At 34.2% G+C, this 24842-nt stretch overlaps 5 protein-coding genes across 7 annotated transcripts; 2 read left to right on the forward strand and 3 right to left on the reverse strand.

Moving 5' to 3' along the window:
* Nucleotides 1–250: 250 nt before the first annotated feature.
* On the reverse strand, nt 251–4285 carry LOC126756205 (liver carboxylesterase 1). Its single transcript, XM_050469088.1, has 4 exons — nt 4065–4285; nt 3893–3985; nt 2584–2751; nt 251–2484 (listed from the first exon to the last, which is right to left on the reverse strand). Exons 1-4 carry the CDS (start codon nt 4239–4241, stop codon nt 763–765), a joined length of 2160 nt encoding a protein of 719 aa, XP_050325045.1. The 5' UTR covers nt 4242–4285; the 3' UTR covers nt 251–762.
* Nucleotides 4286–4978: 693 nt separating this feature from the next.
* LOC126757285 (exostosin-1) lies at nt 4979–22382 on the reverse strand. Its single transcript, XM_050471065.1, has 10 exons — nt 20866–22382; nt 14235–14387; nt 14087–14161; nt 13862–13988; nt 13441–13560; nt 7059–7162; nt 6837–6987; nt 6344–6766; nt 5962–6278; nt 4979–5894 (listed from the first exon to the last, which is right to left on the reverse strand). Exons 1-10 carry the CDS (start codon nt 21675–21677, stop codon nt 5786–5788), a joined length of 2391 nt encoding a protein of 796 aa, XP_050327022.1. The 5' UTR covers nt 21678–22382; the 3' UTR covers nt 4979–5785.
* Nucleotides 8268–12741, forward strand: LOC126757286 (lamin-C). Of its 2 annotated transcripts, none has more exons than XM_050471066.1 (4): nt 8268–8905; nt 10650–11244; nt 11312–12129; nt 12203–12741. In XM_050471066.1, exons 1-4 carry the CDS (start codon nt 8505–8507, stop codon nt 12312–12314), a joined length of 1926 nt encoding a protein of 641 aa, XP_050327023.1. In that variant the 5' UTR covers nt 8268–8504; the 3' UTR covers nt 12315–12741. The 2 variants fall into 2 exon arrangements, with proteins under 2 accessions (XP_050327023.1, XP_050327024.1); XM_050471067.1 differs by having other exon boundaries at nt 8276–8905; nt 11312–12046.
* LOC126757287 (uncharacterized) lies at nt 15044–17176 on the forward strand. 2 transcript variants are annotated; one of them, XM_050471068.1, is made up of 3 exons: nt 15044–15425; nt 15487–15590; nt 15689–17176. In XM_050471068.1, the coding sequence occupies exons 1-3, from the start codon at nt 15393–15395 to the stop codon at nt 17067–17069; spliced, it is 1518 nt and encodes a 505-aa protein (XP_050327025.1). In that variant the 5' UTR covers nt 15044–15392; the 3' UTR covers nt 17070–17176. The 2 variants fall into 2 exon arrangements, with proteins under 2 accessions (XP_050327025.1, XP_050327026.1); XM_050471069.1 differs by lacking the exon at nt 15044–15425 and having other exon boundaries at nt 15517–15590; nt 15675–17176.
* Nucleotides 22383–22574: 192 nt separating the features above from the next.
* On the reverse strand, nt 22575–24469 carry LOC126757288 (gamma-soluble NSF attachment protein). Its single transcript, XM_050471070.1, has 7 exons — nt 24135–24469; nt 24022–24089; nt 23816–23931; nt 23561–23755; nt 23428–23498; nt 22968–23355; nt 22575–22737 (listed from the first exon to the last, which is right to left on the reverse strand). The coding sequence occupies exons 1-7, from the start codon at nt 24188–24190 to the stop codon at nt 22663–22665; spliced, it is 969 nt and encodes a 322-aa protein (XP_050327027.1). The 5' UTR covers nt 24191–24469; the 3' UTR covers nt 22575–22662.
* Nucleotides 24470–24842: the final 373 nt, after the last annotated feature.

Raw genomic sequence — 24842 nt, forward strand, 5'->3', positions numbered from 1 at the left:
ATTTCGAATATTTTCGAACTTTATCTTTTTCAGAAAATGTTTTTAATAGTATTTGTTTCAGTAAAACAATTAAAAATTTAGATATTTTGGAAAAATAATACTGACAACTTAAAGCATGCAAAAATCAAATAGAAAAAATTAAGTATTATTTAGAATTTATAATTATATGTACTGTATATACATATATGTATATGTATAAATAAATCCCGCAATTTCAAATACATAAACTTATTGAAAACAGTTTATTTTATTATATACGTAGTATTTTTTATATTTATAACATATTGTATTTATTATTCAGAAAACTGTACAATTTTGGTAAGCCATTATAATATTTTTCGGTCTACGCACATTTCACTTTACTCAAATCAAATATGTGCACAGCTAATCACTCAAATTAAATAGCCTTCGTTTTTCACTCGATTTCGAAACACTCTATATATTTTAGTATATAAGGTATGTAGGTATTTATGTACACAGAATGAAAATGTACTCAATTCAAAACTTGTCGCAAGTAAGTTCATATTGCCAGTGTTTAATATTGTATTGTGATGGATCGAAGTCGCTCCTATTTTTCTTCAGTTCTCTCTTTGAACGTGTCTCTGCTTTATTCAGATTAGTTTCCGCTGCTCGCTTCTTCGTTTCGCTTATGGGTAAGATGACTTCACCAAAGGAAAAGTTTTCCGATTTGGAACTGTTGTTGTTGGCTCTAAATGACGTAAGAGTCGGTCGAAACCATGCTGGCTTCTGAATCAATCTTCGTCATAAACGAGAAACCGAGATAGGCGTGTTCTCACGCATTTGATCCCTATGAAGTATGTATACACAGACCGTTAATATGCTTAAAAGAAAAACCACTATAACAATTAGTGCAAAGAAACCCTTTCGGTAACGAGCAGCGTCAGCAGCCGCTTCCTTTAAGAGATTTTGTTGGCCAAATGGAATATTACTGCCATCATAATTCCATTGGTAACCATAGTTATGTATATAAGGTATAAAAATCTGCCAAAAGTTGTATACCCTTTTCAAATGTAAAACATAACGGTGATTTGTTTGATTTGTCGCATAAACTGTTGCTTGGTTAATATCACTCCGACCTCTGTTATTCCTACTTGTTCTCAGAAAACCATTATCGACGACATCCCTATCATTGCGCAGCAATTGATCAATTTCAACCGAATTTTTTTCAAAATCCGACAAATAGTTTCTACTCGTTTCTAACTGGATGTCTTTATCTGTCTTACCAATATTATATATGAATTGGTTTTCAGTTGTATAGGGCAGCCATTCATTGGGTTTGAAACTTGAACTATATATGTCCCTTCTACTTTTTATGAATGTTATAAGATGACTACGAAATTGTCGAGAGAGGCGGCTTTCTTCCATCGACAAACGCCTTCTTGATACTTGTTGGAATACACTGGGTCCAAGCAACAAAAGTAGATCGGCTGAATGAGGTGCGCCGCCGAATAAATTTACTTTCCCACGTAAATCCATAGATTTTGAAGCATCGAAAACATATGCAAACACTGGCGTAACAATTCCATAGTCTTTCGAAGTTAATAGATTTAGTAATCTGTAGAATGGCAATTCATAAAAATACTCCGATATAAGGCGCTGCAATGCGTACAGAAAATGCTTTGTACTCTCGCTCGGCTCCCCACTAAAATAGAACCAGTTTATTGCATATTTCATCTTATCTCTTATTTGCACATCGAAATTTCGTAGTATACATGGTAGCACAGTGTAATCCACATAGTCACGGATAGATTGATAGCTTTCGCGAGCTAAATTTAACCATCGTTGCTCTAAAAACGATCCCTCATTAGATGTAATGCCAATGAGCATAGGACCCAGAGCGTACGAGATTGTTCGATTTTTTAATAAATCGTCGTAAGCAACTGGTAAGATGGGACCGATATGAAGTGTGCCATTGCGATGATCATATATACTTTCAAAGGCGTTCAGCAGGTCACCGATGCTTTTTTGCCTTAGACAATATCTCAGTTGACTACTGGGTTTTTCGAATTGGCAACCTAATTTTTCCACTAGGACTTTCGAAGCTTTCATAACATCTTGCCTAGACCTTAGCGATGCCTCTAAATCGCCGCTGGACATTATAACAAGTTTAGAAAAAATATTCTCTTCAGCAGTTCGTCCCATGACAGCATGTGCCATGACGCATGGCGCACCACTTGAGCCATGTCCTAATAATGTTATCTGGTTGGGATCTCCTCCAAAGTGTTGGATATTACTCTGTATCCAAAGAAGTGCCAGATGTTGATCTTGTAGGCCTAAATTTCCTGCCAACGCTTCATTATCCATAGCAATCCAGCCAAAAATATTACTGCGGTATTGTATAGAAACAACGACAATATCCTCCAAGGCTAGATCTACGCCGGACACACGATTTTGAGACCAATCGTAAACCATTTCCTCGCCAGTGATAATTACCAACACAGATTTCTTCTTAGTATTTTCAGTCTTAAAGCAAAAAATATCCAACAAATTTATTTATAAAAATGTTCTTAAGTGCGACTAAATCGATATTTTTAAGGGTATAAGAACATTTAAATTACATACCTCGGAGACCCAAATATTTAAATATAAGCAATCTTCGTCCATTATTGTTTCGCGAGGAACACTTCCGTCAGATACTTCATCATAGATTGTGTCCGATGGCTGTGGACACAGCGGACGCATACTCATAGCCAGAAAAGTACGATTCCAGCCACTATGGGCCAAAGGAGGCTTTGTATGTAATTAAAAATAGAATATTTGGATAAATTTATTCGTACGTAAACAGAAAACTACTTATGTAAAATGTGTACAAATACATAATACAATATCACAACACAATATTAAAATCATATGTACAACAAACTAATATTTTCCACACTTTTCAATTCGCAAAATAATATACATATATACATATTAATGACACTTCGTGATTTTTATTTCTTTCATTATGCTTTTAAATTGAGCTCATAATTTCGAGTAGGCGCATAAATATTGGGTCGTTCACTAAGTAATTTCTTCATTTTCTAGTGCAATCAGTTAAACACTTTTTTTTTGTGTAAAACATATAAAATTATATATTCTCCATTCTGACCCAGTACCTTTTGCTTTTGTGCTAGCACATCCCATTCAAGCTGCAAAAGCTTTTGGCGAGTCATCAAACTTGTATTAGGACTTTTTTTTAGAAACTTACTCACTTCTCGTCGCCAGGAAAAAACAAACGACGAAGCAAATTTCGTTCTCTAAGAACATGATGAACTATTCACAAACTATTTCAAAAAAAGATTTAAAAAAAATTTACAACAGCCTTATAATATCAGCTGTTCAAATACAAATATAACGGTAAAACGGTTAGTGCGAAGTTGGCTGCGAACAAGCTCCCATGAGACCAGCTGTTGTAATCAAACGAAATTACTTAGTGAACGACCCAATATGTCATAATTTACTGAGCTGCTTCGGGCTCATTGTCCAACCAGTAAATAAACAGTGGAAATAGCCAACCGGAAGCAGCTTCGATTCACTTTGATTCACAGTCTAATGCATATGTACATAGTACAAACACAGTTATATTCATATGCATGTTTAAAAAAAATATAAATATTAAAAAGTAAAAAGTAAAACGGGGTGATCAAAAATCACTTGTGCTACATTATAGACTTCTATATACATATACACATCTGAACACATATGTATGCGTGCATATGTTTACACTAGTTCTCATTTGCATGCTGGAATTTCAGTTAATATACATACATATGTACATATGTACATATGTATGTATGTTTGTGTCATGTAAAAATATGATACCTGCGTATGTGCGCAAGTTAGTGGTTGATATCGAATAAATATTGCAAATGACTAGAAAGTTCTTTACCGCAAAGCGTAGATCGCCAACAGGTGGTTGTGCGTATGGCACCCCGAGGAATGCGTAAACAGCGGTTCGAGAAGTATCCGGAAATATCTTTAGCTGTAAGTTCAAAAGCAGCAAATTAAAGTATGTATGTAAGTATATAGCGAATTCGCATACAAATGCTTAATATGCATACCCCTGTTATGGACCCCTGGTTCAGTAAAACGCTTATACGCTGACCTTTGGTAGACAAAAATTGCAATAACAACAAAGCAATCGACAACCCAAAAAATTGCATGTTGAAGCTGATGAACTTATCCTTTTTTTTTTTTGAAAAACTATTGCCGAGTTTGTGTATCCAGTAATAATACATACATATTACATATGCATGCCTATGCAAATGAAGAGCACAAAATAATTTTTATGTTTAAGCTCGAAAGTGTATTTTAATACTAAAACTCTTTCTGCTCATGGATGGTGGATGAAGTTCTGAAATTATATAGGCATATAGTATTTCCAAAGCAATTAGTTGTACAAAACAAATGCAATGACCATAAGCGTAGATGACCTGCGTACATATGTACATATTATTAACGTAAATATTTACTATGTACCAGCATATACAATAATTTAAATCAGAATAAAAAATATGTCACCATCATTGTCATACATAAATATGTACATACAAGTGGTAAATGAAACTCACATTACTTTTCGATGCTTTGTAGTTTTTGTGATTGAGAATGACCATTGTTATGTGCTTACTAAATTTATTGTGGACATAATTATTAAAAGCATGTATTATACATATATACTTTACTTAGATTTCACGATTATAGAGATATTAGTGAACCGAACAAAATTGAAATAATTAGAAATTATTTTTCATAACAAATGATATTTAATCATTCATTGGGTGAAATAATGTTTTCAATTAGGGAATTTCAGAAATATTTTAAATTTATTAGCCCCGCTCTTGTCCTGGATGGTAACATACATATGTACATAGATTAGAACATAGCAACATATTTAATTTGAATTAGATTCTTACATACCTGCATAATAACACATTGAGCGAATATGTGTATTTGTGGATATTAAACAAAACCATTGCACTTTTCATTTGATTTTTGTATATATATACATATATTTATTGTAGTTCGGCATGTTCATGTTTAAGCTCTTTTTAAGAGAATTTAAGTTTTCGCGTTAAAAATTAATATTTTCATGTCATATTTTTATTCAATAATAAACAATTATTTTATTAAATTATAACTAAAGTCCCTTTTCAAATTTGTCGCTTATCGGAAATATTAACACAAACGAGCCAAAGCGAGTGTGATTAGTGTCAAATTTATTTATACACGTTCGTATATGCATATATATGTATACACTTTTGTAAACATACATATATATATATTTTTATATACACATATATTAAAAAATTTAACTAAATATCATAAATTATTACAGTTTTTATATATTGTAAAAATAGCGACCTAAAGTAATCACCATCATGTCATGTCATCATCAACATCATTATATGTTAACTTATAACATCTTATAATTATAATTACAGAATCTAAATTATTGTGGCTGTGACTTATCGTAAATGGCATTTTACATACAAATAACTTCTTACTAATTTATATAAATAGTTGTGACACTTTTTCGGTACACCATATCCATACTCGCACGTAAACATTCACGTAGAGGTATGTATTTTTCAAACCTCGCAAGCTATACAACTTTAACTGCACGTCTATTATTGCAATAAATACATTTGATCTATAAATCTGTGACTTTAAACTATTTTTATAGCAATCCATTTGTATTTTGAATACAGTTAAGTTTACTTTTGTGGTTGACAAACACAGATTAGTTAAGCTTAACTTTATAGCTTGTGCTTATGTAGTGCTAGCTACCAACCAACTCAATTTGGCGGTACTTCTTACGTAGATTGGACACCGGATCTCGATACAATACCGGATCAAGACGTAAATTTGAACGTATCAACGGCATATATCTGCAAAAGAACGAAAATATATTATTTTCTCCTGAGCAACATGCATAACTCATATGTGTATCTGTACCCAAAAACTGCAGCGAATGTATTGAGGCAACTTTGCCGCTGAATGAAATGATCTGGATCATTCCACGGAGAATGACCTGTTTCACGATCCTTATAGCCTTTGCGCTGTGTCACTTTAATCGGTGGTTTTCTCGTTACATGCGATACAAGCAAATTCATTAGGATATCTTCACAATTCGATGATTGTTGTACAGTCTTAAGAAGCAATAATGATAGCCAATTGGTGTACAAGTAATTATAGTATCGATGATAGAAAGCTGCACCAGTCAAAACTATGGAATAGTAATTGGTCCACTTAGATGTGTATCCCCACGCATTCTTTAAAATAATTAAGTAAATTAATTTTTTATTGCACGAAACAACAAGTAAACAAAAGATAGAACCTTTGAATCATCCCAGAAGTGAGCTCGAGCTGGATAACCAACAATACGATCTGGAAAATCTCGCCAAACTGTATATGCAAAATCCAATTCATCTGTATTGAGTATAGAGTCCTCGTCTAGTGAGAGCACTGCATCTGTTTGGATTTCGGGATATGGATAAAAACGTTGTGATATGCTTGGGCGTTCGTCAAATACATCTAAAGTTTCCTCTCTGGTATTTTTTGAATCTTGATGATTAATAGGTACTCTCCCGGAAAGTAGAGTACTATTATAGAACTTTTCGCTGACATCATTTTTCATATTACGAGAGGATTTACCAATACTTAAGCCACTTAAAGTTATTATATGGAATGGTATATGGTAAGTCGTAGGCCATCTCTTTTTAGATGGAATAGGACGATCAGCCGCCCAGAGAACCAAAATCTACAAATTAGTAATAAAGGAAAGTCAGATTATTTGTCTAATATATCGACATTTTTTATATCTATCTTACTCTATCTACGAATTGACTTTTTGAAATAGTTTTGATTAACTTGTATAGCGCAGTGTTCGGGCCCAGAATCGAACCAATTTGTACATAAATGACAGCCGTGTAATTGTGACGGGGTTCTACTCCCATGGAATCCAATAAAAATGGCATATACCTAAAAAAAAAGTGATGTGAAGTACTTTTAAATTGGCAGCCCCATCAAATTGAATATGATTTTTAGTTTACCTGGAACTATCAGCAAATGTTGGAAGCGTTAGGAGAGCACCTGGCGATGTATTCCAAATAAATGTATTGCGAACAGGATAATCTGGTAAGCGCTCGCGGATAATCTAATAAAATAACATTAATTGATATACATATACCATTAACATTGTTCACGTTTATGAATGTACGAGGTGGTTAGGTTAAGAGGTGAATAAGATGAAGGCAAGACCTTGATAAATAATAACTAAAAATATGCATATAACAAACCAAATAATTTAATTGTAATGAAATTACTCATACGAAGTATTAAAAAGCGCCTATTTAAAAGTCAACCATTCACAATTATTACAATTTTAAAACATAAAACTAATAGGTGAGACCCAGTGTTAATGTTGTCTAATAAGCACATGTATGTGTGGTGTTCACGATATGCGAAAATAATAGTATTTCTAGATCTTAAATACTTTATTGGTCACGCGGCAAATATTAAATTTGTAATAACAATTATACGTGGTAGTCAACCGTTTTGCATCTGTACATATGTAGGTATGTATGTATTTAAATTCAGCTTATTACTGTCTGACAAGCAATAGTTGGATTGAAGGATGGGAACCTATCAGGCGCTTGTAAGAGGCTACGAAACATACTCCGTTAATATTGCTCGGGTGCTGCGCCGAAATAGTGTTAAGAGATACCATACCACGAGATAAGGCAATCAATAGCTTAGGGAGGCTAATGTTTACATTGCAAAAAAAACGAAATTACTAATTCAGCTTTTCTGCTCACAATTCATTCGGTTTTGAATACACTTTTTCTTTGTACGAAAGTGTAGACGTATTCCAAATTTACATATTTACATAATTACACATAGTAGGGTTCTGAGTTGACTAAAACTCAATTCATTCTCATTACAATAATACGCAACTGTTTTACTCTCCACTACATATGTGGACTGCTCAACACGCCATGGCATTCAGCTTATTATTGTAATATTGTTATTGTAATTAGTTAACATATGTGTATATTATATATTGTATGAATGTTCAAAAGCAAAAGCAGTAAAAGCGCAAACATTTATATATAGTAAATACATACATATGTACGCAGAAGTGAGCACAAGATTTTCGTGCAAAGAGAGCTGTATGAAACCTCGTGAGTGCGCACTGGTTACTTTTCTCGGGCTTTTGCTTTTGCCTCACCTAATTCCGTCGATGATGATTTCATTTTTTGTTTTGGCCCACCACCATTTGTAAGCGAACGTTCAACATTTCGATTCAGTTGATTTTTTCCAGTCAAACAAAGCAGAGGTGCTAAAATAATTGGATACATTTAACAAGTCACTTTGTTCCAACTTGAAATATTTACCAAGTGCCTGAAATCTACGATTATCTATCCCTCAGTACAGGGCATATACACAAACAAATAGTTTACTTGTGTAATTGCAAACAATAAACAAAGACAAACAATATGTCTCAAAAGCGTGTCTCAGTGTCTACGCGAATTTCTCGCGCCTCGACTTCCACACCAGTGGGTGGGCAGTCAGGACGTTTAGGGGCCACGAGCCCGGGCGCCACTAGTCCTACGCGCACAACTCGCATACAGGAGAAGGAAGAACTACAACATTTAAACGATCGCCTAGCCTGCTACATAGATCGTATGCGTAACCTGGAGAATGACAATAATCGATTAACGCAGGAACTGCAAATCGCCCAAGACACGGTCAATCGCGAGGTGTCCAATATTAAAGCCATGTATGAGAAAGAACTGGCAGCAGCACGTAAGCTTTTGGATGAAACTTCCAAAGAAAAGGCTAAACTAGAAATTGACATCAAGCGATTATGGGAGGAAAATGATGACCTCAAACAAAGGTAAACAACTAGAAAATATGTACAATCAATCAGAAAATTTCACCATTTGCCGTGTATTTCTTACTTTAATACTCACATATGTATATACTAATGTATATGTATATATGTATGTACACACATTCAAAAGGTTTTTTATTGCGTCAACATTAAATGCAAGTATATCTGTATGTATGTAAATTTTAATCAATGATGTCATAGTGAATATGTTGTCTTTTTCGAGTTGTTAAACTCTGCGCTTTAACAACACATGGCAGCAAGCTCAATATGATAATGAATGATGTCATTTAGAGTAGAGGAAAATATGTTAGAAGGTAACAGGCTATTCCCATACCTTCACATAGCATTTGGAAAACATACAACAACAAAATGAGCGTAACACGTATTAGTTGTTTACATATTACATACATATGTACGTTTGTCAAATAAACTTGCCAAACGCGTTTAGGGTTTAATTATTCATTGTTACTTTTGTTTGGTCTTTGTTTTTGTTTCTCATAAATATCACTTAAGTAAGTTACCACAAACACACGCGTTTATAGTTTTGTATATAAATAAATGCCGCGGCGAATACTAAATCAAACTAAAAAAAAACTTATGTGGCCATGAAGGTCGGCTCCCCCTAAGAAACAGCGCATAGAGTTATGCGTGATGTCATTTTGCCAAAAATAAAGATCATTACAACCGCACTAAATCGAATCGATGGAGCATAAGCACAAACTGTACCAGCATAAAAAAGGCATACAAAACAACAACAACGCGCGCATAATTAACTCGAAGAAAGAATGGCAATAATAGCTATAACTTTTAGGTATTTCTAAAAATTACTCTTTCGCTTTTTTGTGACAATTTCACGAAAGCAACCTTGAATAAACACAAACCTAGAAAGTCTAGTATGAATTTAAATACACATACCTCTATGTATGTTTGTATGTATATCCACACCATATGTAGGTATTTCTCTCTGATTATATTTTCCCACTTGTGCTCCGTGCTGGCCTTTAATGGAGCTCATGCATATTGCTCAAAAAGTCTCGGTTAACAGGTTCTCATTGGGACTAAAGTATTAGAAATTCATACATTCGGATAATGTGAAAATTCTCTCGCATTCCACGTTTCGCGATTGTACTACACAACGCGGTCTCCCATGAGTTTTGGCTTGATTGCAATGCTCACGTTTTCCACTAGACCTTAGTGATTTTCTTTAAAGTATTGCATACAATGCGTATTTGTAAGACTTTTGAAATTTTGCAGACAGATGCTTAAAAACTCATAGCGAGAATATTTTCTTTACAACAAATTGAATTTCTGTGGGATATAACGCATACATCCCGTATTTATACATTCGTAAATAAGAGTAAATTTAAAAAGTATGAACAATTTGGTTTGACATCATATTATGTACATATACATACATGTGTATATGTATAACATCTGATTTAAGTAAAAGTCGTATATTAAATGCGAATGTAATTGGAAATGGACAGAAACTCATTTGAGCCGGACTTCTGCATATATATTCATACAAAAATACTAGCGATGATGTCATTTGACAAATTCACTAATTTTGTTGTACTCCTCAAACTCGTTTGATATCACGTCTATGTTACATACAGATATATTTGAAATCGTGTTTCAAAATTTTGTACTGTTGTATTTACTTCTGTTATCTCTTATGCATGTGATTTCGAGAAAAATATTTTTAATACTACATATATGTATTTCGATTTTATTTAATAAAAAACAGGCTAGATAAAAAAACAAAGGAATGCGCGATCGCTGAGAATAGTGCGCGTGTATATGAATCTCGCTACAATGAAGTTAACGGTAAGTACAACCAGGCTTTGGCTGATCGCAAGAAGGCCGAAGATCAAGCTAAAGACCTCCTAATTGAAAACGAAAGGCTGCGTAAGCAACTTGAAGATCTCCGCAAACAGTTTGAAGCTGAAACGTTGGCTCGAGTTGATTTGGAGAATCAGAACCAAAGCCTTCGCGAGGAGCTTAGTTTCAAAGATCAAGTTCACAGTCGTGAACTGACCGAAACACGCTCGCGTCGTCAAATTGAAATCAGTGAAATCGACGGCCGTTTATCCAAGCAGTATGAAGCAAAACTACAACAATCCCTTCAGGAGTTGCGCGACCAATATGAAGCCCAAATGCGCGCTAATCGCGAAGAAATTGAATTGCTGTACGACAATGAAATCAAAAATCTGCAAGCAGCTGCAAATAGAGCAGCCAACTCCTCGGCACACGCAACTGAAGAAGTTCGCCTTATGCGCACGAAAATTGACGGACTTAATGCTAAGATTCAAGATCTGGAGAATACCAATGCAGGCTTAAATGTAAGATACATGCATTTAATTACATGAAGTTATAGCTTATGTAACTTTTTTAATTACATATTTTTAGGCGCGCATACGTGAACTAGAAAACCTACTAGACAGTGAGCGTGCTCGCCATAATCAATATATATCTTCACTGGAGGCCGAGCTGCAACGCATGCGCGACGAAATGGCACAACAATTGCAAGAGTATCGTGATTTAATGGACATTAAAGTCTCGCTGGATCTCGAAATTGCCGCTTATGACAAACTTTTGTGCGGAGAGGAGCGCCGTTTAAACATTTCATCGCCCAATCGTCCAGGAACTAGCACAAACACCGACTCAGGATACTCAAATGGTACTCATTTATCTGTTAGCTCTACCTCACGTTCAGGACGTGTCACACCCAGCGGTCGCCGTTCGGCAACACCGGGCGCTGGTGGCAGCGCTAGTGCAGTCAAACGTCGCCGCACAGTTATAGATGAATCAGAAGATCGCAATTTGTCCGAATATTCTGTTAATTCAGCCGCTAAAGGCGATTTGCAAATAGTCGACGCCGATAGTGAAGGACGTTACATTAAATTGCACAATAAAGGCACCGATGAAATCCATTTAACCGGATGGCAGCTAACTCGCATCGCCGGCGATGAGGAATTGGCTTTCAAATTTTCGCGAGGAGCGAAAATTAATGCTGGTGCTACAGTCACAATTTGGTCAGTGGATGCTGGCACTGCACATGATCCACCACAAAATCTGGTAATGAAGAAGAAATGGCCAGTTGCTGATTCAATGCGCAGCGTTCTGGCTAACGCTGACAAAGAGGTGAGAATCTTGTCGATTTACAACACCTGTAGCATGTGTCACATCTGCAGCCACTGTCAACACTTAGAGTTTCTGATCGACCAGTAAATTAGCTAAACTTTTAATTTTATTACTTTGAATAAAATTAACCGACTTTTCAATTATTTTCACTTTCAGGATGTTGCCAGCTACGACCGTGTTCGTTCAAACCTTTCCAGTCACGCGTCCAGACATCGCACATCAGGCAGCGGTTTCACACTCGGCTCAGGAGTCGGATCCACTGGCGTAAGAAGCCTATTCTCACTACTTTTCTAAAAGTGCAACTATGAAAATATCTTAAAACCCAGCAGGTGTTACAGATAAATATATCTACACTAATATATGCATAGTATATATGTATGTATGTATCTATTAAGGGTAAACTAGCACAAACAAAGTTAATTAAACTTTTAAGTTTTTTATGTGCATTTAAACATATCCTAAACTTTAAGCCAAGACTTTGTAAGGAATTTAAGTTCAGCACAACACTAATGCAGTTTCAAAAGTTCTATTTCCACTACCAGTGCGAGGCTTAACGTTAAATACAAGTTATAAACTCAGAGCTACTTAAATATGTCTACTAGGGCATCCTATACGTTTTCACCAAATCTAATGTACAAAACTAAATGTAATTTACAACTTAAATTTACATTAAATATGCATTTAAATATGGTCAAGGCATGGACTTTTATTTACGATTCCGGAGTAGAATTAACAAGGCATTTAGCTAGTCATATTGAAAGGACTTTAAGGGAAACCATTTTATACAATTTACTTTATGAAATAAAATCAAGTTAAGTGTCTGATAAGTGAGACTATCTCTTATATGTTGTATAAAATCTGGAAACAGTTTCTAAAAAGAAGAGGATGCGATTCTATAACTGCATCACCCCAACAAGCTGTTTTTCAGCTATAAAAGCGCATTCAAAGCGAGTCTTGGAAAGGGTGGGGGTTCAAAAGGTTAAACTGATATAAACAAAATATCTTCAGTTGAAAATTTTTTAGTTATTTATATCAGTTATATATTTTTTTTTGCGACACTCTTGTATTAAATGATCGATATGAAGTGAAGCCACTTTAATATTTCCAAGCATCGTCTAAAGATTAAGGTTGTTAAAAGTAATGGGTACATATTTACATTCGCAAATCCTTTTTCAGGGTTATTTATAAACGCATTTTAATTCTTTTGTTCCGAGATAAAGATAGGATACATTTATGTGCATAGATAAAATAAAACTAAGTTGTAAAAATACATTTATGTGCATAGGTAAAATAAAACTAAGTTGTAAGAATAAGGTTTCAAAATTATATAAACATATGATTACGAAATGATAAATCGATGAGGATTATTATTATCTTTTATTATTGCGACTCACCTCAAACGTAGTGAACACAATTTTTTCTATAGATCCAAAATATCGTTCCCAAAGAACTTGGGTTTGCTGACGCAAAGCCAAAATTCGTTCCAACGAAATAGAGCGTACGACTTCTGGCACCTGAAAGTATGCAACGAAACATAATTAACTAATTAGCATTGCGAATTAGTACGTGGGTAAGTATACTGGACAAAAAAACAAAAACTATATTTGCTTACTCTCTAGTAGTCAGATAATCAGAGTTTTAAATAATTGATAAAAAAAAAATAAATTAAACATTTGAAATAATTTTTTTTTACATTGTAATTCCAAACACGGGAAAAATTAATCACACAAACCCGTTAAAAAATTAATCCCAAAAATTCACAATCCTGCAGATAAATCTATTTTTAATTTGAGATTTATTACAAATTTAACTCACCTGTAACAACAATCTTTCATCTGCCCAAATCACAGCATCATTCCAATCAATTTTAGATTCAAATGGCAGTACCCAACCATTCGATAACAAAACTGGAATGCAACCCGCTTGGAGTGCCTCTAGAAAACTTTAGAAAATAAATTAATTAAAAGTAATATTTATGAGAAGAATATTTTCAACATGAACTTGGTAAAACTATACAATTAAGAACTTAATGAAACTTACCGAAATGATCCCAAACGTCTTCCACGTGGTACCAAACAAAATGTAGAGTTTTGTAATAATGTCTCATAGTCATATCTGGAAATGTTTGAAAAACACAATATTGATATTATTTAAATATTAAAAAACAAAACTAGTATTTATAATTTACTTGTCATATTCGCGATTGTCCTCATCACATCGACCGTCTTGAAGTTCCCTCCAACTCTTGCCATGTCGACAAGTTGTGACCAAAATGATGTCCCGTCCATTGTGTAAATGAAATAAGGAGTTTCTTGTCTCAGAGCCAATTCCATGCACATATCTGTAGTAAAGGGACAATAATGACATCAAACATATAGTATATGTATGTATATACATATATGTATGTAAGTATTTGATAACATATCCATATATATTAAAATCAAATCTAATATTAAAAAAATGTATAGCCCAATCGCAGAACAATTGCCGTACTTACACAAACAATATTTTATTATGCGTATAAAACTGTCGGGGGAAGTTCGTTCAATGACGATATGAATCGACTCTTAACCCAGAAATGTAGCGGGGATATTGTTTTCAAAATATGTAAATATATGCAAATATTACAATTTTATTTGAAGCAACGTCTCGTAAAAACAGTTTCTCTCAATTTTAGATTTTACTCGAGACGGCATTCAAACTCACTACACGTGGGTATTCAAGCATAATTTTTTAACAACTCATAATATCATATCATTTCGTACATAATATACAATGTATATAAAAAGATTTAAGTAAATGAAAAAGAAATTAAAAACGAAAGCAAAGGAGAAGGAGAAAACGAATAGCAATAATCTGCCACCTAAATATTCGACCATCCGAATTACATGTGTATGATGCGAAAGAAAGTTAAAAAACAGCAAATTAATAAAAAAAGTTATGCGGAAAAAGGAAGATAAGAAACCAAGAGATTTAAAAAAAAAAACCAAAAACAATATTGAAAAATTTGCTCTATGATTCATTTTATTTACCCAGCCCAAACTGACTTGTTTCACGATTTAAATACTCACAACATTTATACGAGCATATAAGCAAATGCACAATCGAACATACATATCACATAACAGTCTAAGTAAACGTGCATTCCCCTTTAAATCGTAGTTCACTGCAGTTTATTGCCTCGAAAGATTGTACCATGCACTGCATCGCAGACTTGATGAATGCCAATAGTGAACAGTTTTGAAATATGAAATGCTCTATAAATTGAATGGCAGACAACAGACTAAAAATTAATCTTGCAGAAATCGTTACAGCGCAAACAGCTCGTGCATGAGCATTAAATAAAATGGTTAATTTCTTTAACAATTGCAAGTGTTTCGTATGTAAATTATTTATGTTGCTTAACATCATTTTAATTAGTTTGCAATTTTTATTCTCAGCGTATTATTTGGGAGACAACGTTGGATAACAAACAACTATGTTATATACTTTATCTCTTCTGTTTACTTAATTGTCGCGGGATAGCCAATGGCAAGGAAGCAACGTAAATTATCTACAATTTGCAAATACATTCTTAAATATACATACATATATATAAATGTAGATCCTTGTATAATATTGATTACAGTTATGTGTTTTCAGGCTACAACGTCGCTTCATGTGGAAGCAAATGCACTTAGATAATTTAGTAGGCAACACTGCCACCAGGCCATACTCCATAAAACATATGACGTCCGATCTAGCGCCCAATGGACACTCAGTGCTGACAAATAAACTATTGGACTATTTACCCTCGGAAACCACTAGGATAAAATATATCATCCATAACCCCACAACAAAGAAACCTATGAAAATTATCAAAATTCGACCAAGCAAAAAAATTGTTAAAATAATAACGAAGCCAACGATTACCACCGACTCGAAAACGATAAATTCCTACAAAAACACAATGCCCACGTATCTCAATAGTGACCAAATGGAGAAGATGGAAAAGGAACAAGAGTTAATTGCCGAAGGACAATTATCAGTTAAAAGCGGCGATGTTTATCAACAAAATCTGCTTTCCGAGAATGAAAAATATTCCGTACAGGCGTCCCAAGAAATGACAGATGAACAAAATTCCTGGTTGCCAGTTTTTGACACTAGTGAAGTAGGTTCCACCTATTCCCCGCTCAAACCAAATACACTAAGTCCACTACACACCAGTTTTATGGCAGAAAGTCTGCCTAAGCCAGAAAAACAGATTTCTCATCAATCGTTATTGTCCGTTGGAGAGCAAGATCAACACAATGATCATGATTACCAAAACCAAAAAATACAGTCAAATGGTTATGAAGTCACTGAACATATTGCTGAAGAGTCTATAGCAATACCATTAATGCAAGGTTCACATATTAGTCTTCGAACTACTCCATCTAAATTTTCTTTTATACAACCCACTATCACTGCGTATAGAGATAAGTTTACATCAACGATCACACCAAGTACCTTGACGGAGGAGCCACCAAACTACCCAGCCAATTTCTTAAGGCGTTTTCAGGAACGGTTACAAACGACTACAATCTTACCATCTTCAAATACAGCAAGCTCTGGTCCACCGACGAGAGCAAAACAACGCAAGAACTCAGAAGAAGTTAACGGCGATTGGACTCCAAGCAATATTAGCAATCCTAGAGATGCATTCAAGTTAAGAGGTCGGTTTCAAAGTTTGCCGTCCCGGGTGAAAAGTGAAAAATGGCCACCAGAGGTTGCAACCTCGACGTCACATTTTGCTTCTGATAAGTTACCAACATTTGTCAACTATGGCGAAATGAGACATTCAGTATTAATTTCTACTACTACAGCCCCAATATTAGCAACAGAAATCAAAGAGCAAGTCACCTCTCCCCCAACTGCCAGATCGAGGAAAGCACCACCTTCTGCGGCAGTTAAGGTCAGACAAAGTGTCGAATTACCGCGACTTCAAAGTAACCGAGAACATAATCGTGGATCTATTAAATTTGGTGACAAAATTTTTACGTAAGAATAGGTATAGATTGTACACAAACAATCTCTTATCTTTCCTCACATCTGTTATGCACAATGAATACTCATTTACTTAGCAATAGAAACTAAATATAATTAAAGAAATTTTGTTGTTGTAGTGATTATCTAGGCCATGTTTAGTTAACAAGACGCAAATTATTTGAACAAAATCATCTATCTTGAGGCCCGGAATCGTGCTGTTCCGAAGGGGTCGGACATTGGGAAAGGAGTGTTGAAAGATGACTTGGTTTCATAGATTATAGTCAAGAGGGGGCTCATTGCACGCAGTGCATATACATATTTGATAGGACAGGATCGATTCTGGATAAGTAGGAATTTAACCGGCTACATTTTCTAGAACGAATTTGCATGGAAGAAAGTCAGTAAAGGTGTTAATAGCTCCACTTTGAATATCATACAGTGCGAGTCCAAAGTCAGTTGTGTCAATAATATGGTTAGTAGATTATGCTATGTCCTTTACTTAGTCAAGTCTTTAGACTTCTGGGATGCGGTTTTGCTCCAAGCAAATGACTGCAAGGATTATTTTTAACCGGAAGCATGTAGGGCTCACTTCGAACTGTGTTCTCACTTATCTGAAACTTCTTCGTCTGCGCTCTACTGTTTTGAAATTTGACAAAATGGCGGTTTGAACTAAACGTATCGAATTTGATCCTTTTGTTCGACAATTTTTCGTAGAAAAAATAGGAAGATTCAAAAAAAAATCTTCTAAACTCTTCTTTTGAAAGTGGAAACCGTTTTGAAACACACCATTCTGAGAAAAACGCGTTTAAAGATTAGAGTCACTATGTTCCCCACTCTGCTCCTTTTCTACAATAAACGCTGTAGCGACCATAATAATTTGAATTATTTCAATGAATGTTTATTACAGTGTATACAATCTGATAATGCAACAAAAAAATCGATTTCTCGAAAATTTCACACTGAGACGATCCCTTAATAGAAGAAAAATAAATAATAATTTTGTTCAAAAATACACATACACATAAATACAAATACAAGCATATGTACAATTTCGTTAGGTTAATGGGAACTTTATTGATAACCTTTGTCAAAACTATGTTCTTTGGCTATAATAAAATATGTACATACCGTACTAGTGGATCCGGCCACGCGTTGCTGTGGTATACATTTTATACTATTATTCATGTAATAAACTATTCAATACCGTGAAATTTTTATTTACGAATAAAGGCGAAAAGGTATTTGTCGGTATAAGAATACAAGGGATTGTACTTGAGGTTTAGTTTTGAATATAAATAAATTTATTATCTTCTAAGTTGGTTCGAACTGGACACAGTGTCCTAAATTTTGCTAAAATCGGTTCAATAGTTTAGGAGTCCACCGTGGACAAACAACGTGACACGTAATTTTTATACTCTTGCAATCAGTTGCTACAGAGTATTATAGTTTTGTTCACCTAACGGTTGTACGAATCACTTAAAACTAAGCGAGGTAGATGTTATATATATATGTACATATATGTATATGTATAAATGATCAGGATGACGAGAAAAGTTTAAATCAGGTTGACTGTCTGTCCGTTCTTTCGTCCGTCCGTGCGAGCTGGAACTTGAGTAAAAATTGAGATATTTCAATGAAACTTAGTATGTAGGTTCCTTAGTACAAAAAAAATTTCGAGCTCGTAGATGGGCGTAATCGGTCCACTGCCACGCCCACAAGTCGCCATTAATCGCAAACATATAAAGTGCCATAACTAAGCACTAAATTAAGGTATAAGCTATAATTTGGTACAGAAGATCGCAGCAGCAAGAGGCACCTGTGGGCAAATTGTTTTTGAAAAAGTGGGCAGGGCTCCACCCTTTAAAAAGTTTAATGTAAATATCTCCTAAACCATTTAAGCAACAAGAACCAAATTTTCTGAGTACATATCTTATAAGAACTTCTACTGATAGTGCGAAAATGAATGAAATCGAAGGATAACGCCGCTCACTCCCATATAACGGTACTGTTAGAAACTACTAAATCAAAAACTAAATATCCCAGAGACATTTACCACCGAGATGATATGAGAGAGCTTTATGGAAGCCGGTGTGAAAATTGGACGATGGGCGTGGCACCGCCTATTTTTTGGTGAAATCCCATATATCGAGACTTGACAAAACGATTTCGAAAAAATTTAGTACGTGGCATTCTTCTTACATTCTTATATGACAGTGTAAAAATGGATGTAATCGAACAACAACCACGCATACTTTTCATATAACACAATTTTATATTCCACTTGATCCGTTCAGTTTCTAGTATACAAACCAAGAATCAATTAATATAGCGGGATAAAACTTTGCACGAATAATGGCTTTAGTTTGTGCCGCCTAATGACCAAAATAGTTTAAATCCAATAAAACCCCTAGGTACCAAATATTTAGACCTATAGTTAACTTTTGATCGAAAATGTCGGTCAATGTGTGATATACATATATAACTGAATTTAAGGGATAATTCTTGTCTTATAATGGTATGTCTGTATATCAAAAATGGGTTGAATCGGATCAATATTTCCCTTAGCCCCCATTGTACCTAATTAGGAGTGTTGTGGAATCCAAGACAGAATTGCTTAGCTGTCAAAATTGCAAACCAATTCTGATTTTCAATGGTGTCACAGAATCTGATTGGATTTTCGTCTTTTCAAACATACATACGCAAAACCAATATTCGAACCAGGTGTTTACTAATGCGACAAAACTTGCAAATGAATACATTTGAAAGCAATCCCATAAAGTTTTTAATAGCTTCCGAATTAAAGGAAGATTTGAAGAGATAACATTTATCGAATGAATAAAGACGCATTTGGGTGTTAAATTACATCTAATATCTTTAAATATCCGGATTTTTTTTCCAAAAACTAAGTAATTAAGAGATTTCGTGTTTTATACTTATGGTTTCACCTATATAAATAAAGATAAATTAATTCGAAATGATAAAATAACTTGATTTCTTAGCTTACATTTCAAATCTGTGAGCGACTATCTTCTTGTTTTGTTTCTGATAGCAAAACCGATAAAATTGGTTTCCGTGACACCCAAAACCGATACAAATTCTGTTTCGAATATCAAACCAAATAGTATATCTGAATTCATGACACCTACTACTTTTTTTGATCGGTTTCAATTCTGATTCCGACAACTTTAAGATTCCACAACACCCCTGAATATTATATAAAGATTTTCGAACTTCTGGGTGTGAGTTATCCCAATATAAATAAGAGAGTGTGTTTTATCCATAACAGTGTATCATTGTGCCTTAAATAAATAAATTTGAGCGAAAATTTGTCCTAGCTCCTAGATAACAAATATCTGGATTTTCGAACATCCGGCTTACTCTATATGATTGGTTTTACACCTTAAAGTATTTCCCTATCTTTGATTTTTGCAAGTTGCAAGAGTATAAAATCTTCGGTTGCACCTGAACTTAGCCATTCCTTACTCGTTATATACATACATATGAACATATAAAGATATGGTCACGTATATGTAACATATATGCCAATAACATCCGCCTAAAGAGTGGTTGATACTATTAAAGCAATTCCCACAACAGCCGGTTCTACGCACCGGAATTGACCCGGATTTCATCCGGGCAATGGCTGTTATTTCGGAAATCATACCCCGTTAAAAAAATACCATTAAAGTTAAGTCTTGCAAAACTGCTGACAAATGTTAAAATATGTTCAATATAATTGACCCTTAAAATTTATTAATCCATTTAGTGGAATATATTATAATTTATTATTGTGTATTATCACGTTAACTTACCTTTTTCCTTTAAATGCTAGTAAATATTTTTTGTTTGCTGGAAAGTTATTAGTTTGTACTAATCCAGATGACCCCGCACGTAAAGGAAACTGTTTGTGGAACAGCGGAATGCTGATATCGAAGTTTGGACGTATGTGAAATACACTCATGCTAGCTTTTGCAAGTATAGCTTCACCTGGATCGAATCCAAGAGAGTCCTCCGCATAATCGGGCCATGTTCCTGAATACAAATTGAATATCAAATGGTTTCTGCCATTGTTCCAGTGCTGCAAGCGCGCTAGCCTTGATGGAACATTACGAACGTAGTCATTCGACAAAGAATCACGATCCAAGGTATCAATAGCCAAAACAAATAAACACGCCCGCTCCGGTTGGGACGTATAGTATCTTGATTCGCGTATTGCGGATAATATTTTTTGGTAATTAGCTGATACGGGAGGAGCAGCACCCAAAGAGTTCAACGGCTCTGGTGGATACACATACACTAAAAATTCTCCATAGCATTTTGTAAAATCGAAACAACTTTCCATTCGGCAGGAAATCTCCTTATTTATGCCATTTGTGGATATGTGCTTATCCTCACCTAGCACAATTGCATTGTCTGTTTTATCGATTCCAAATGTCATATGAACGTTTTCTTTCGGTTGATAACTGGGTAATTTTTCAAGGAGACGAGCGCGCGTTACTGCATCTACCACTTGAAGATTGCGGTGAGACCCGTCACTTTTTTTGAGTCGATAACCACCAAAATAGCAATATGCGAGAAATGCACAAGACACAAAAACCAAAATATACCGTTTTTTAGCTTGCATTTTATTTCTATTAGCTTTTTTGAATCCAACTTCACACAGTTTTTTTTAAACGCCTTAATTTACATTGTATACAAATGCAGCAAGGGTACATTTATGCCTTCTTTGATATATTTTGCATTTTACATACATAGGTAACAAAACAATTTACATAGCGGCGATGAATGTAGTGTTTCATGCGGATGTATAAAATTCTCTAAACCACACATCTTTGTATTTTTATGCTCAGATTTTTTGATATATGATAGCCCTACTCACAAAACCAAAATCTGTATATTTTTATTACACTCATTTTATTGAATGGTTAGATATTTTTTCGATTTTAATTAAATAATTATTTTAATGTCCTCTAGTAGGCGTATAAATGCGAATCTTTCTATTTTACTCATATATCGTATTTTCATGGCAGTATATACACATCGTTGCCGCCGACAACCCGAGGCGCGGTAGATTCAGTGAATTCATAAACTTATTGTTGTTAACATACTTTTATGATATAAATTTAATCTCTTTGATTGATTTTACTTCACTAAACGCCAAAATTCTTTATTAATATAATTTCTGATGCACAGATTTAGAGCTTAAAATCTATGGATCGACCTGCCCACTGTTGGAAATTTTGACGTAAACGACGACTGCAAGCACACATTTAACTCTACTACATAAACACAAAACGAAAATTTCACCTGTCAAAACAAATTTATATGTGTTGCCAGCTCTCTGAAACTTCAAACGTTTGGCCAATTGTTTTTTTTTAATATTTTTAGAATTTCTTGTTATATATGAATATATTTATTTTAAAATGTTCATTCTAAAATACTCATTTCAAAATAATTTTAAGACGGCGGTTGGTTGAGAAAACCTGTACGGTTTATGTACAAGGACATATTAAAAACATGATTTTCTTTAAGGGAGTAAACTTTTATTAACCTTATTAAATACCAAAACAAACATTAGCTTCTGCGATAAAACTAGTTAATAATAATGACTAACACAATCCTTCCTCTTCTTCATCTTCATCATTGTTAGGTACACTAGGCTTTGTTACTCCATCGTCCACTTGCTAAAAATGTATCAAAAAATAACTTTTGGTTATTTAAAATCGATTTCACAGTAAAGATATATCTAAATAACTCCGAAAAAATAAAAAAAAGATTTTTTTCAAATTTCAATTCTTAAAATTTTACAGTAAATTGGTAAAGCAAGATATTAAAAATAAATAAGTGGGAATAAGTAAATAACGTTTTATCTAAGCCTGACAAATTAAACTAAAAACAAAGGTATTGAATTTACCTCGGTATTTGGTGACATATAAGAAGGTGCAGCGTCCTTGATCACTTCGGCTTTAGACGTAGTTGCTAAACCATGTGGTAATGGTATATCGCGAGCGAGAATACTGTACTCAACATCCATGTGTCGTATAAAAGGAGCGGCTAAAGCTCGTTTAGCAGATTCTGGATCTTCATCATCAAATGCTTGCAAAAGAAGTTCTAATGTTTGAACTTCATCCGAATCACAACAATTACCCCATTCCTTAAAAGCTTTCTCAGCTGCAACAAAATCTCCTCGAGCAAGCTGAACCAAAACTAGGGCTACAGCTAACCGACCAATTTGGCCATATGACTCTGTCTGTTGATTTAACCCAATTTCCCTTCGTATAGCATCTGCGGCCTGGTCATATCTATTGTTGAGTTGATTAAAAGAGTTTTTTCCTCAAGAGCATAGATCAATTAAAAAAAAACTGTATACGTACTTATTTAGTTTTACCAAAATTCGTGAAATTTTCGATGCATACTCGGCAGCATGTCGTGTAGAGTCGTCTAACTATCAATCAACAACCATTAGAATATGATCAATAATTATGAAAGATTGTTTTCATTTAATACCATTACAACTTCCAAAGCATGCTTATAAAAGGTCAAAGCAATTTCAGGATGTTTTTGCTCTACAATTTTAGCAGCTTTGTCTAATGCGGTTGCAGCAGCTTCTGGCGATCCGTGTTGCTGATAAAGATTGCATGCTTTATTTACATTTTCCTCTATTTCGAGTAAATTGTTGGTTTCTTTCAATATCAGGATTATCTTTAAATTAATACGAATTAGTTACCAATCACTTAAAATATTTAATAGCTTTATACATACCTGTTCGTAACATTTTGCAGCATGAAACCAAGATCGATTATTTTTATGACAATCAATTGCTTTCACTAAACACTCTTTGCTTTGATCAAAAGACTTAGCTATACGAAAGGCGGTAGCTAACACAAAAGAAAAGATTAATAAATAATATAGAATATATTTATAAAAAATGTATGATTAATGCTGACTTAAGTATACTAAATATGTACCTGCTTTTGTGTATTCATCTGCAGCTACGTCATAATCGGGTCTCCACTTCAATAATCCAACCTTTAAACTAAAACACACAATTAATTTTTATAACTTAAAAAGAAAAACTTACCTTTTTTCTGCTTGTCGAACTAATTCTTGACCCTCCTCTATTTTTTTAGAAGTCATAGCAAATTTAGTTTTTTAATACTCCTTACCCAAATCAATAATAATTGGGACAACGATTTTTGCACAGAGCTGCCAAACACAATAATTATTGAAACATCTTTAATATTAGCGTGCTGCCACACAACACAACTTTAAATCAGCTTTAAAAAATATAAATTTTTTTAATACCACCCGACGTATCATCATTTTTTTATGAAAATTCTTTAATTAACGTATGTGCATGCATAGGCATCGAAAAACTTAAATTCCTATATCATTTGAATGCACCGATGCGAACATATTATAAGTTAAAGAACATTTAAATGGTTCTTCCATACCCCAGTAGTAGTAGGTACTAAGTTCCACACCATTTGAAAACTGAAAGAACTCGCTTAGCGTAGACCCAAGAATGATAGAAACAAAATTGCGCAATGACGAGTTCAAATTTTGTTCGTTCTGCGCATCTACGTCACGGTTGACCAACGTACAATCAGCTGATTTTCAGCTGCTAGTTTTTCTTTGCAATAAGAATCAATTTTGTATTGCAGGCATACTAAAACATGAATATCATCAAAAGTTAACTTAAATATAAGTGAATATTAATAAAAGATATCAATATAAGTGAATATTTTATAGTGAACATTTACCTACATATTCATTTCATGGTATTTTC

This window comes from Bactrocera neohumeralis, chromosome 4 (genome assembly GCF_024586455.1).
Source record: "Bactrocera neohumeralis isolate Rockhampton chromosome 4, APGP_CSIRO_Bneo_wtdbg2-racon-allhic-juicebox.fasta_v2, whole genome shotgun sequence".
In the NCBI taxonomy this organism is placed as follows: Eukaryota; Metazoa; Arthropoda; class Insecta; order Diptera; family Tephritidae; genus Bactrocera; species Bactrocera neohumeralis.

Coding starts and splice junctions, on each gene's coding strand:
- LOC126756205 (XM_050469088.1), bottom strand. CDS start 4,241: ATGTATTATTACTGGATACACAAACTCGGCAATAGTTTTTCAAAAAAA. Junction 3,986..4,064: donor ACCAGGGGTCCATAACAGGG/GTATGCATATTA, acceptor TTGAACTTACAG/CTAAAGATATTTCCGGATAC. Junction 2,485..2,583: donor TAAATATTTGGGTCTCCGAG/GTATGTAATTTA, acceptor TTTTGCTTTAAG/ACTGAAAATACTAAGAAGAA.
- LOC126757286 (XM_050471066.1), top strand. CDS start 8,505: ATGTCTCAAAAGCGTGTCTCAGTGTCTACGCGAATTTCTCGCGCCTCG. Junction 8,906..10,649: donor AATGATGACCTCAAACAAAG/GTAAACAACTAG, acceptor AATAAAAAACAG/GCTAGATAAAAAAACAAAGG. Junction 12,130..12,202: donor TTAGAGTTTCTGATCGACCA/GTAAATTAGCTA, acceptor TTTCACTTTCAG/GATGTTGCCAGCTACGACCG.
- LOC126757287 (XM_050471068.1), top strand. CDS start 15,393: ATGGTTAATTTCTTTAACAATTGCAAGTGTTTC. Junction 15,426..15,486: donor TTAACAATTGCAAGTGTTTC/GTATGTAAATTA, acceptor TTTTATTCTCAG/CGTATTATTTGGGAGACAAC. Junction 15,591..15,688: donor GCCAATGGCAAGGAAGCAAC/GTAAATTATCTA, acceptor ATGTGTTTTCAG/GCTACAACGTCGCTTCATGT.
- LOC126757285 (XM_050471065.1), bottom strand. CDS start 21,677: ATGCAAGCTAAAAAACGGTATATTTTGGTTTTTGTGTCTTGTGCATTT. Junction 13,989..14,086: donor AGACGTTTGGGATCATTTCG/GTAAGTTTCATT, acceptor TATTTTCTAAAG/TTTTCTAGAGGCACTCCAAG. Junction 6,279..6,343: donor ACTTCTGGGATGATTCAAAG/GTTCTATCTTTT, acceptor ATTATTTTAAAG/AATGCGTGGGGATACACATC.
- LOC126757288 (XM_050471070.1), bottom strand. CDS start 24,190: ATGACTTCTAAAAAAATAGAGGAGGGTCAAGAATTAGTTCGACAAGCA. Junction 23,932..24,021: donor AGATGAATACACAAAAGCAG/GTACATATTTAG, acceptor CTTTTGTGTTAG/CTACCGCCTTTCGTATAGCT. Junction 23,756..23,815: donor CTGCAAAATGTTACGAACAG/GTATGTATAAAG, acceptor ATTAATTTAAAG/ATAATCCTGATATTGAAAGA.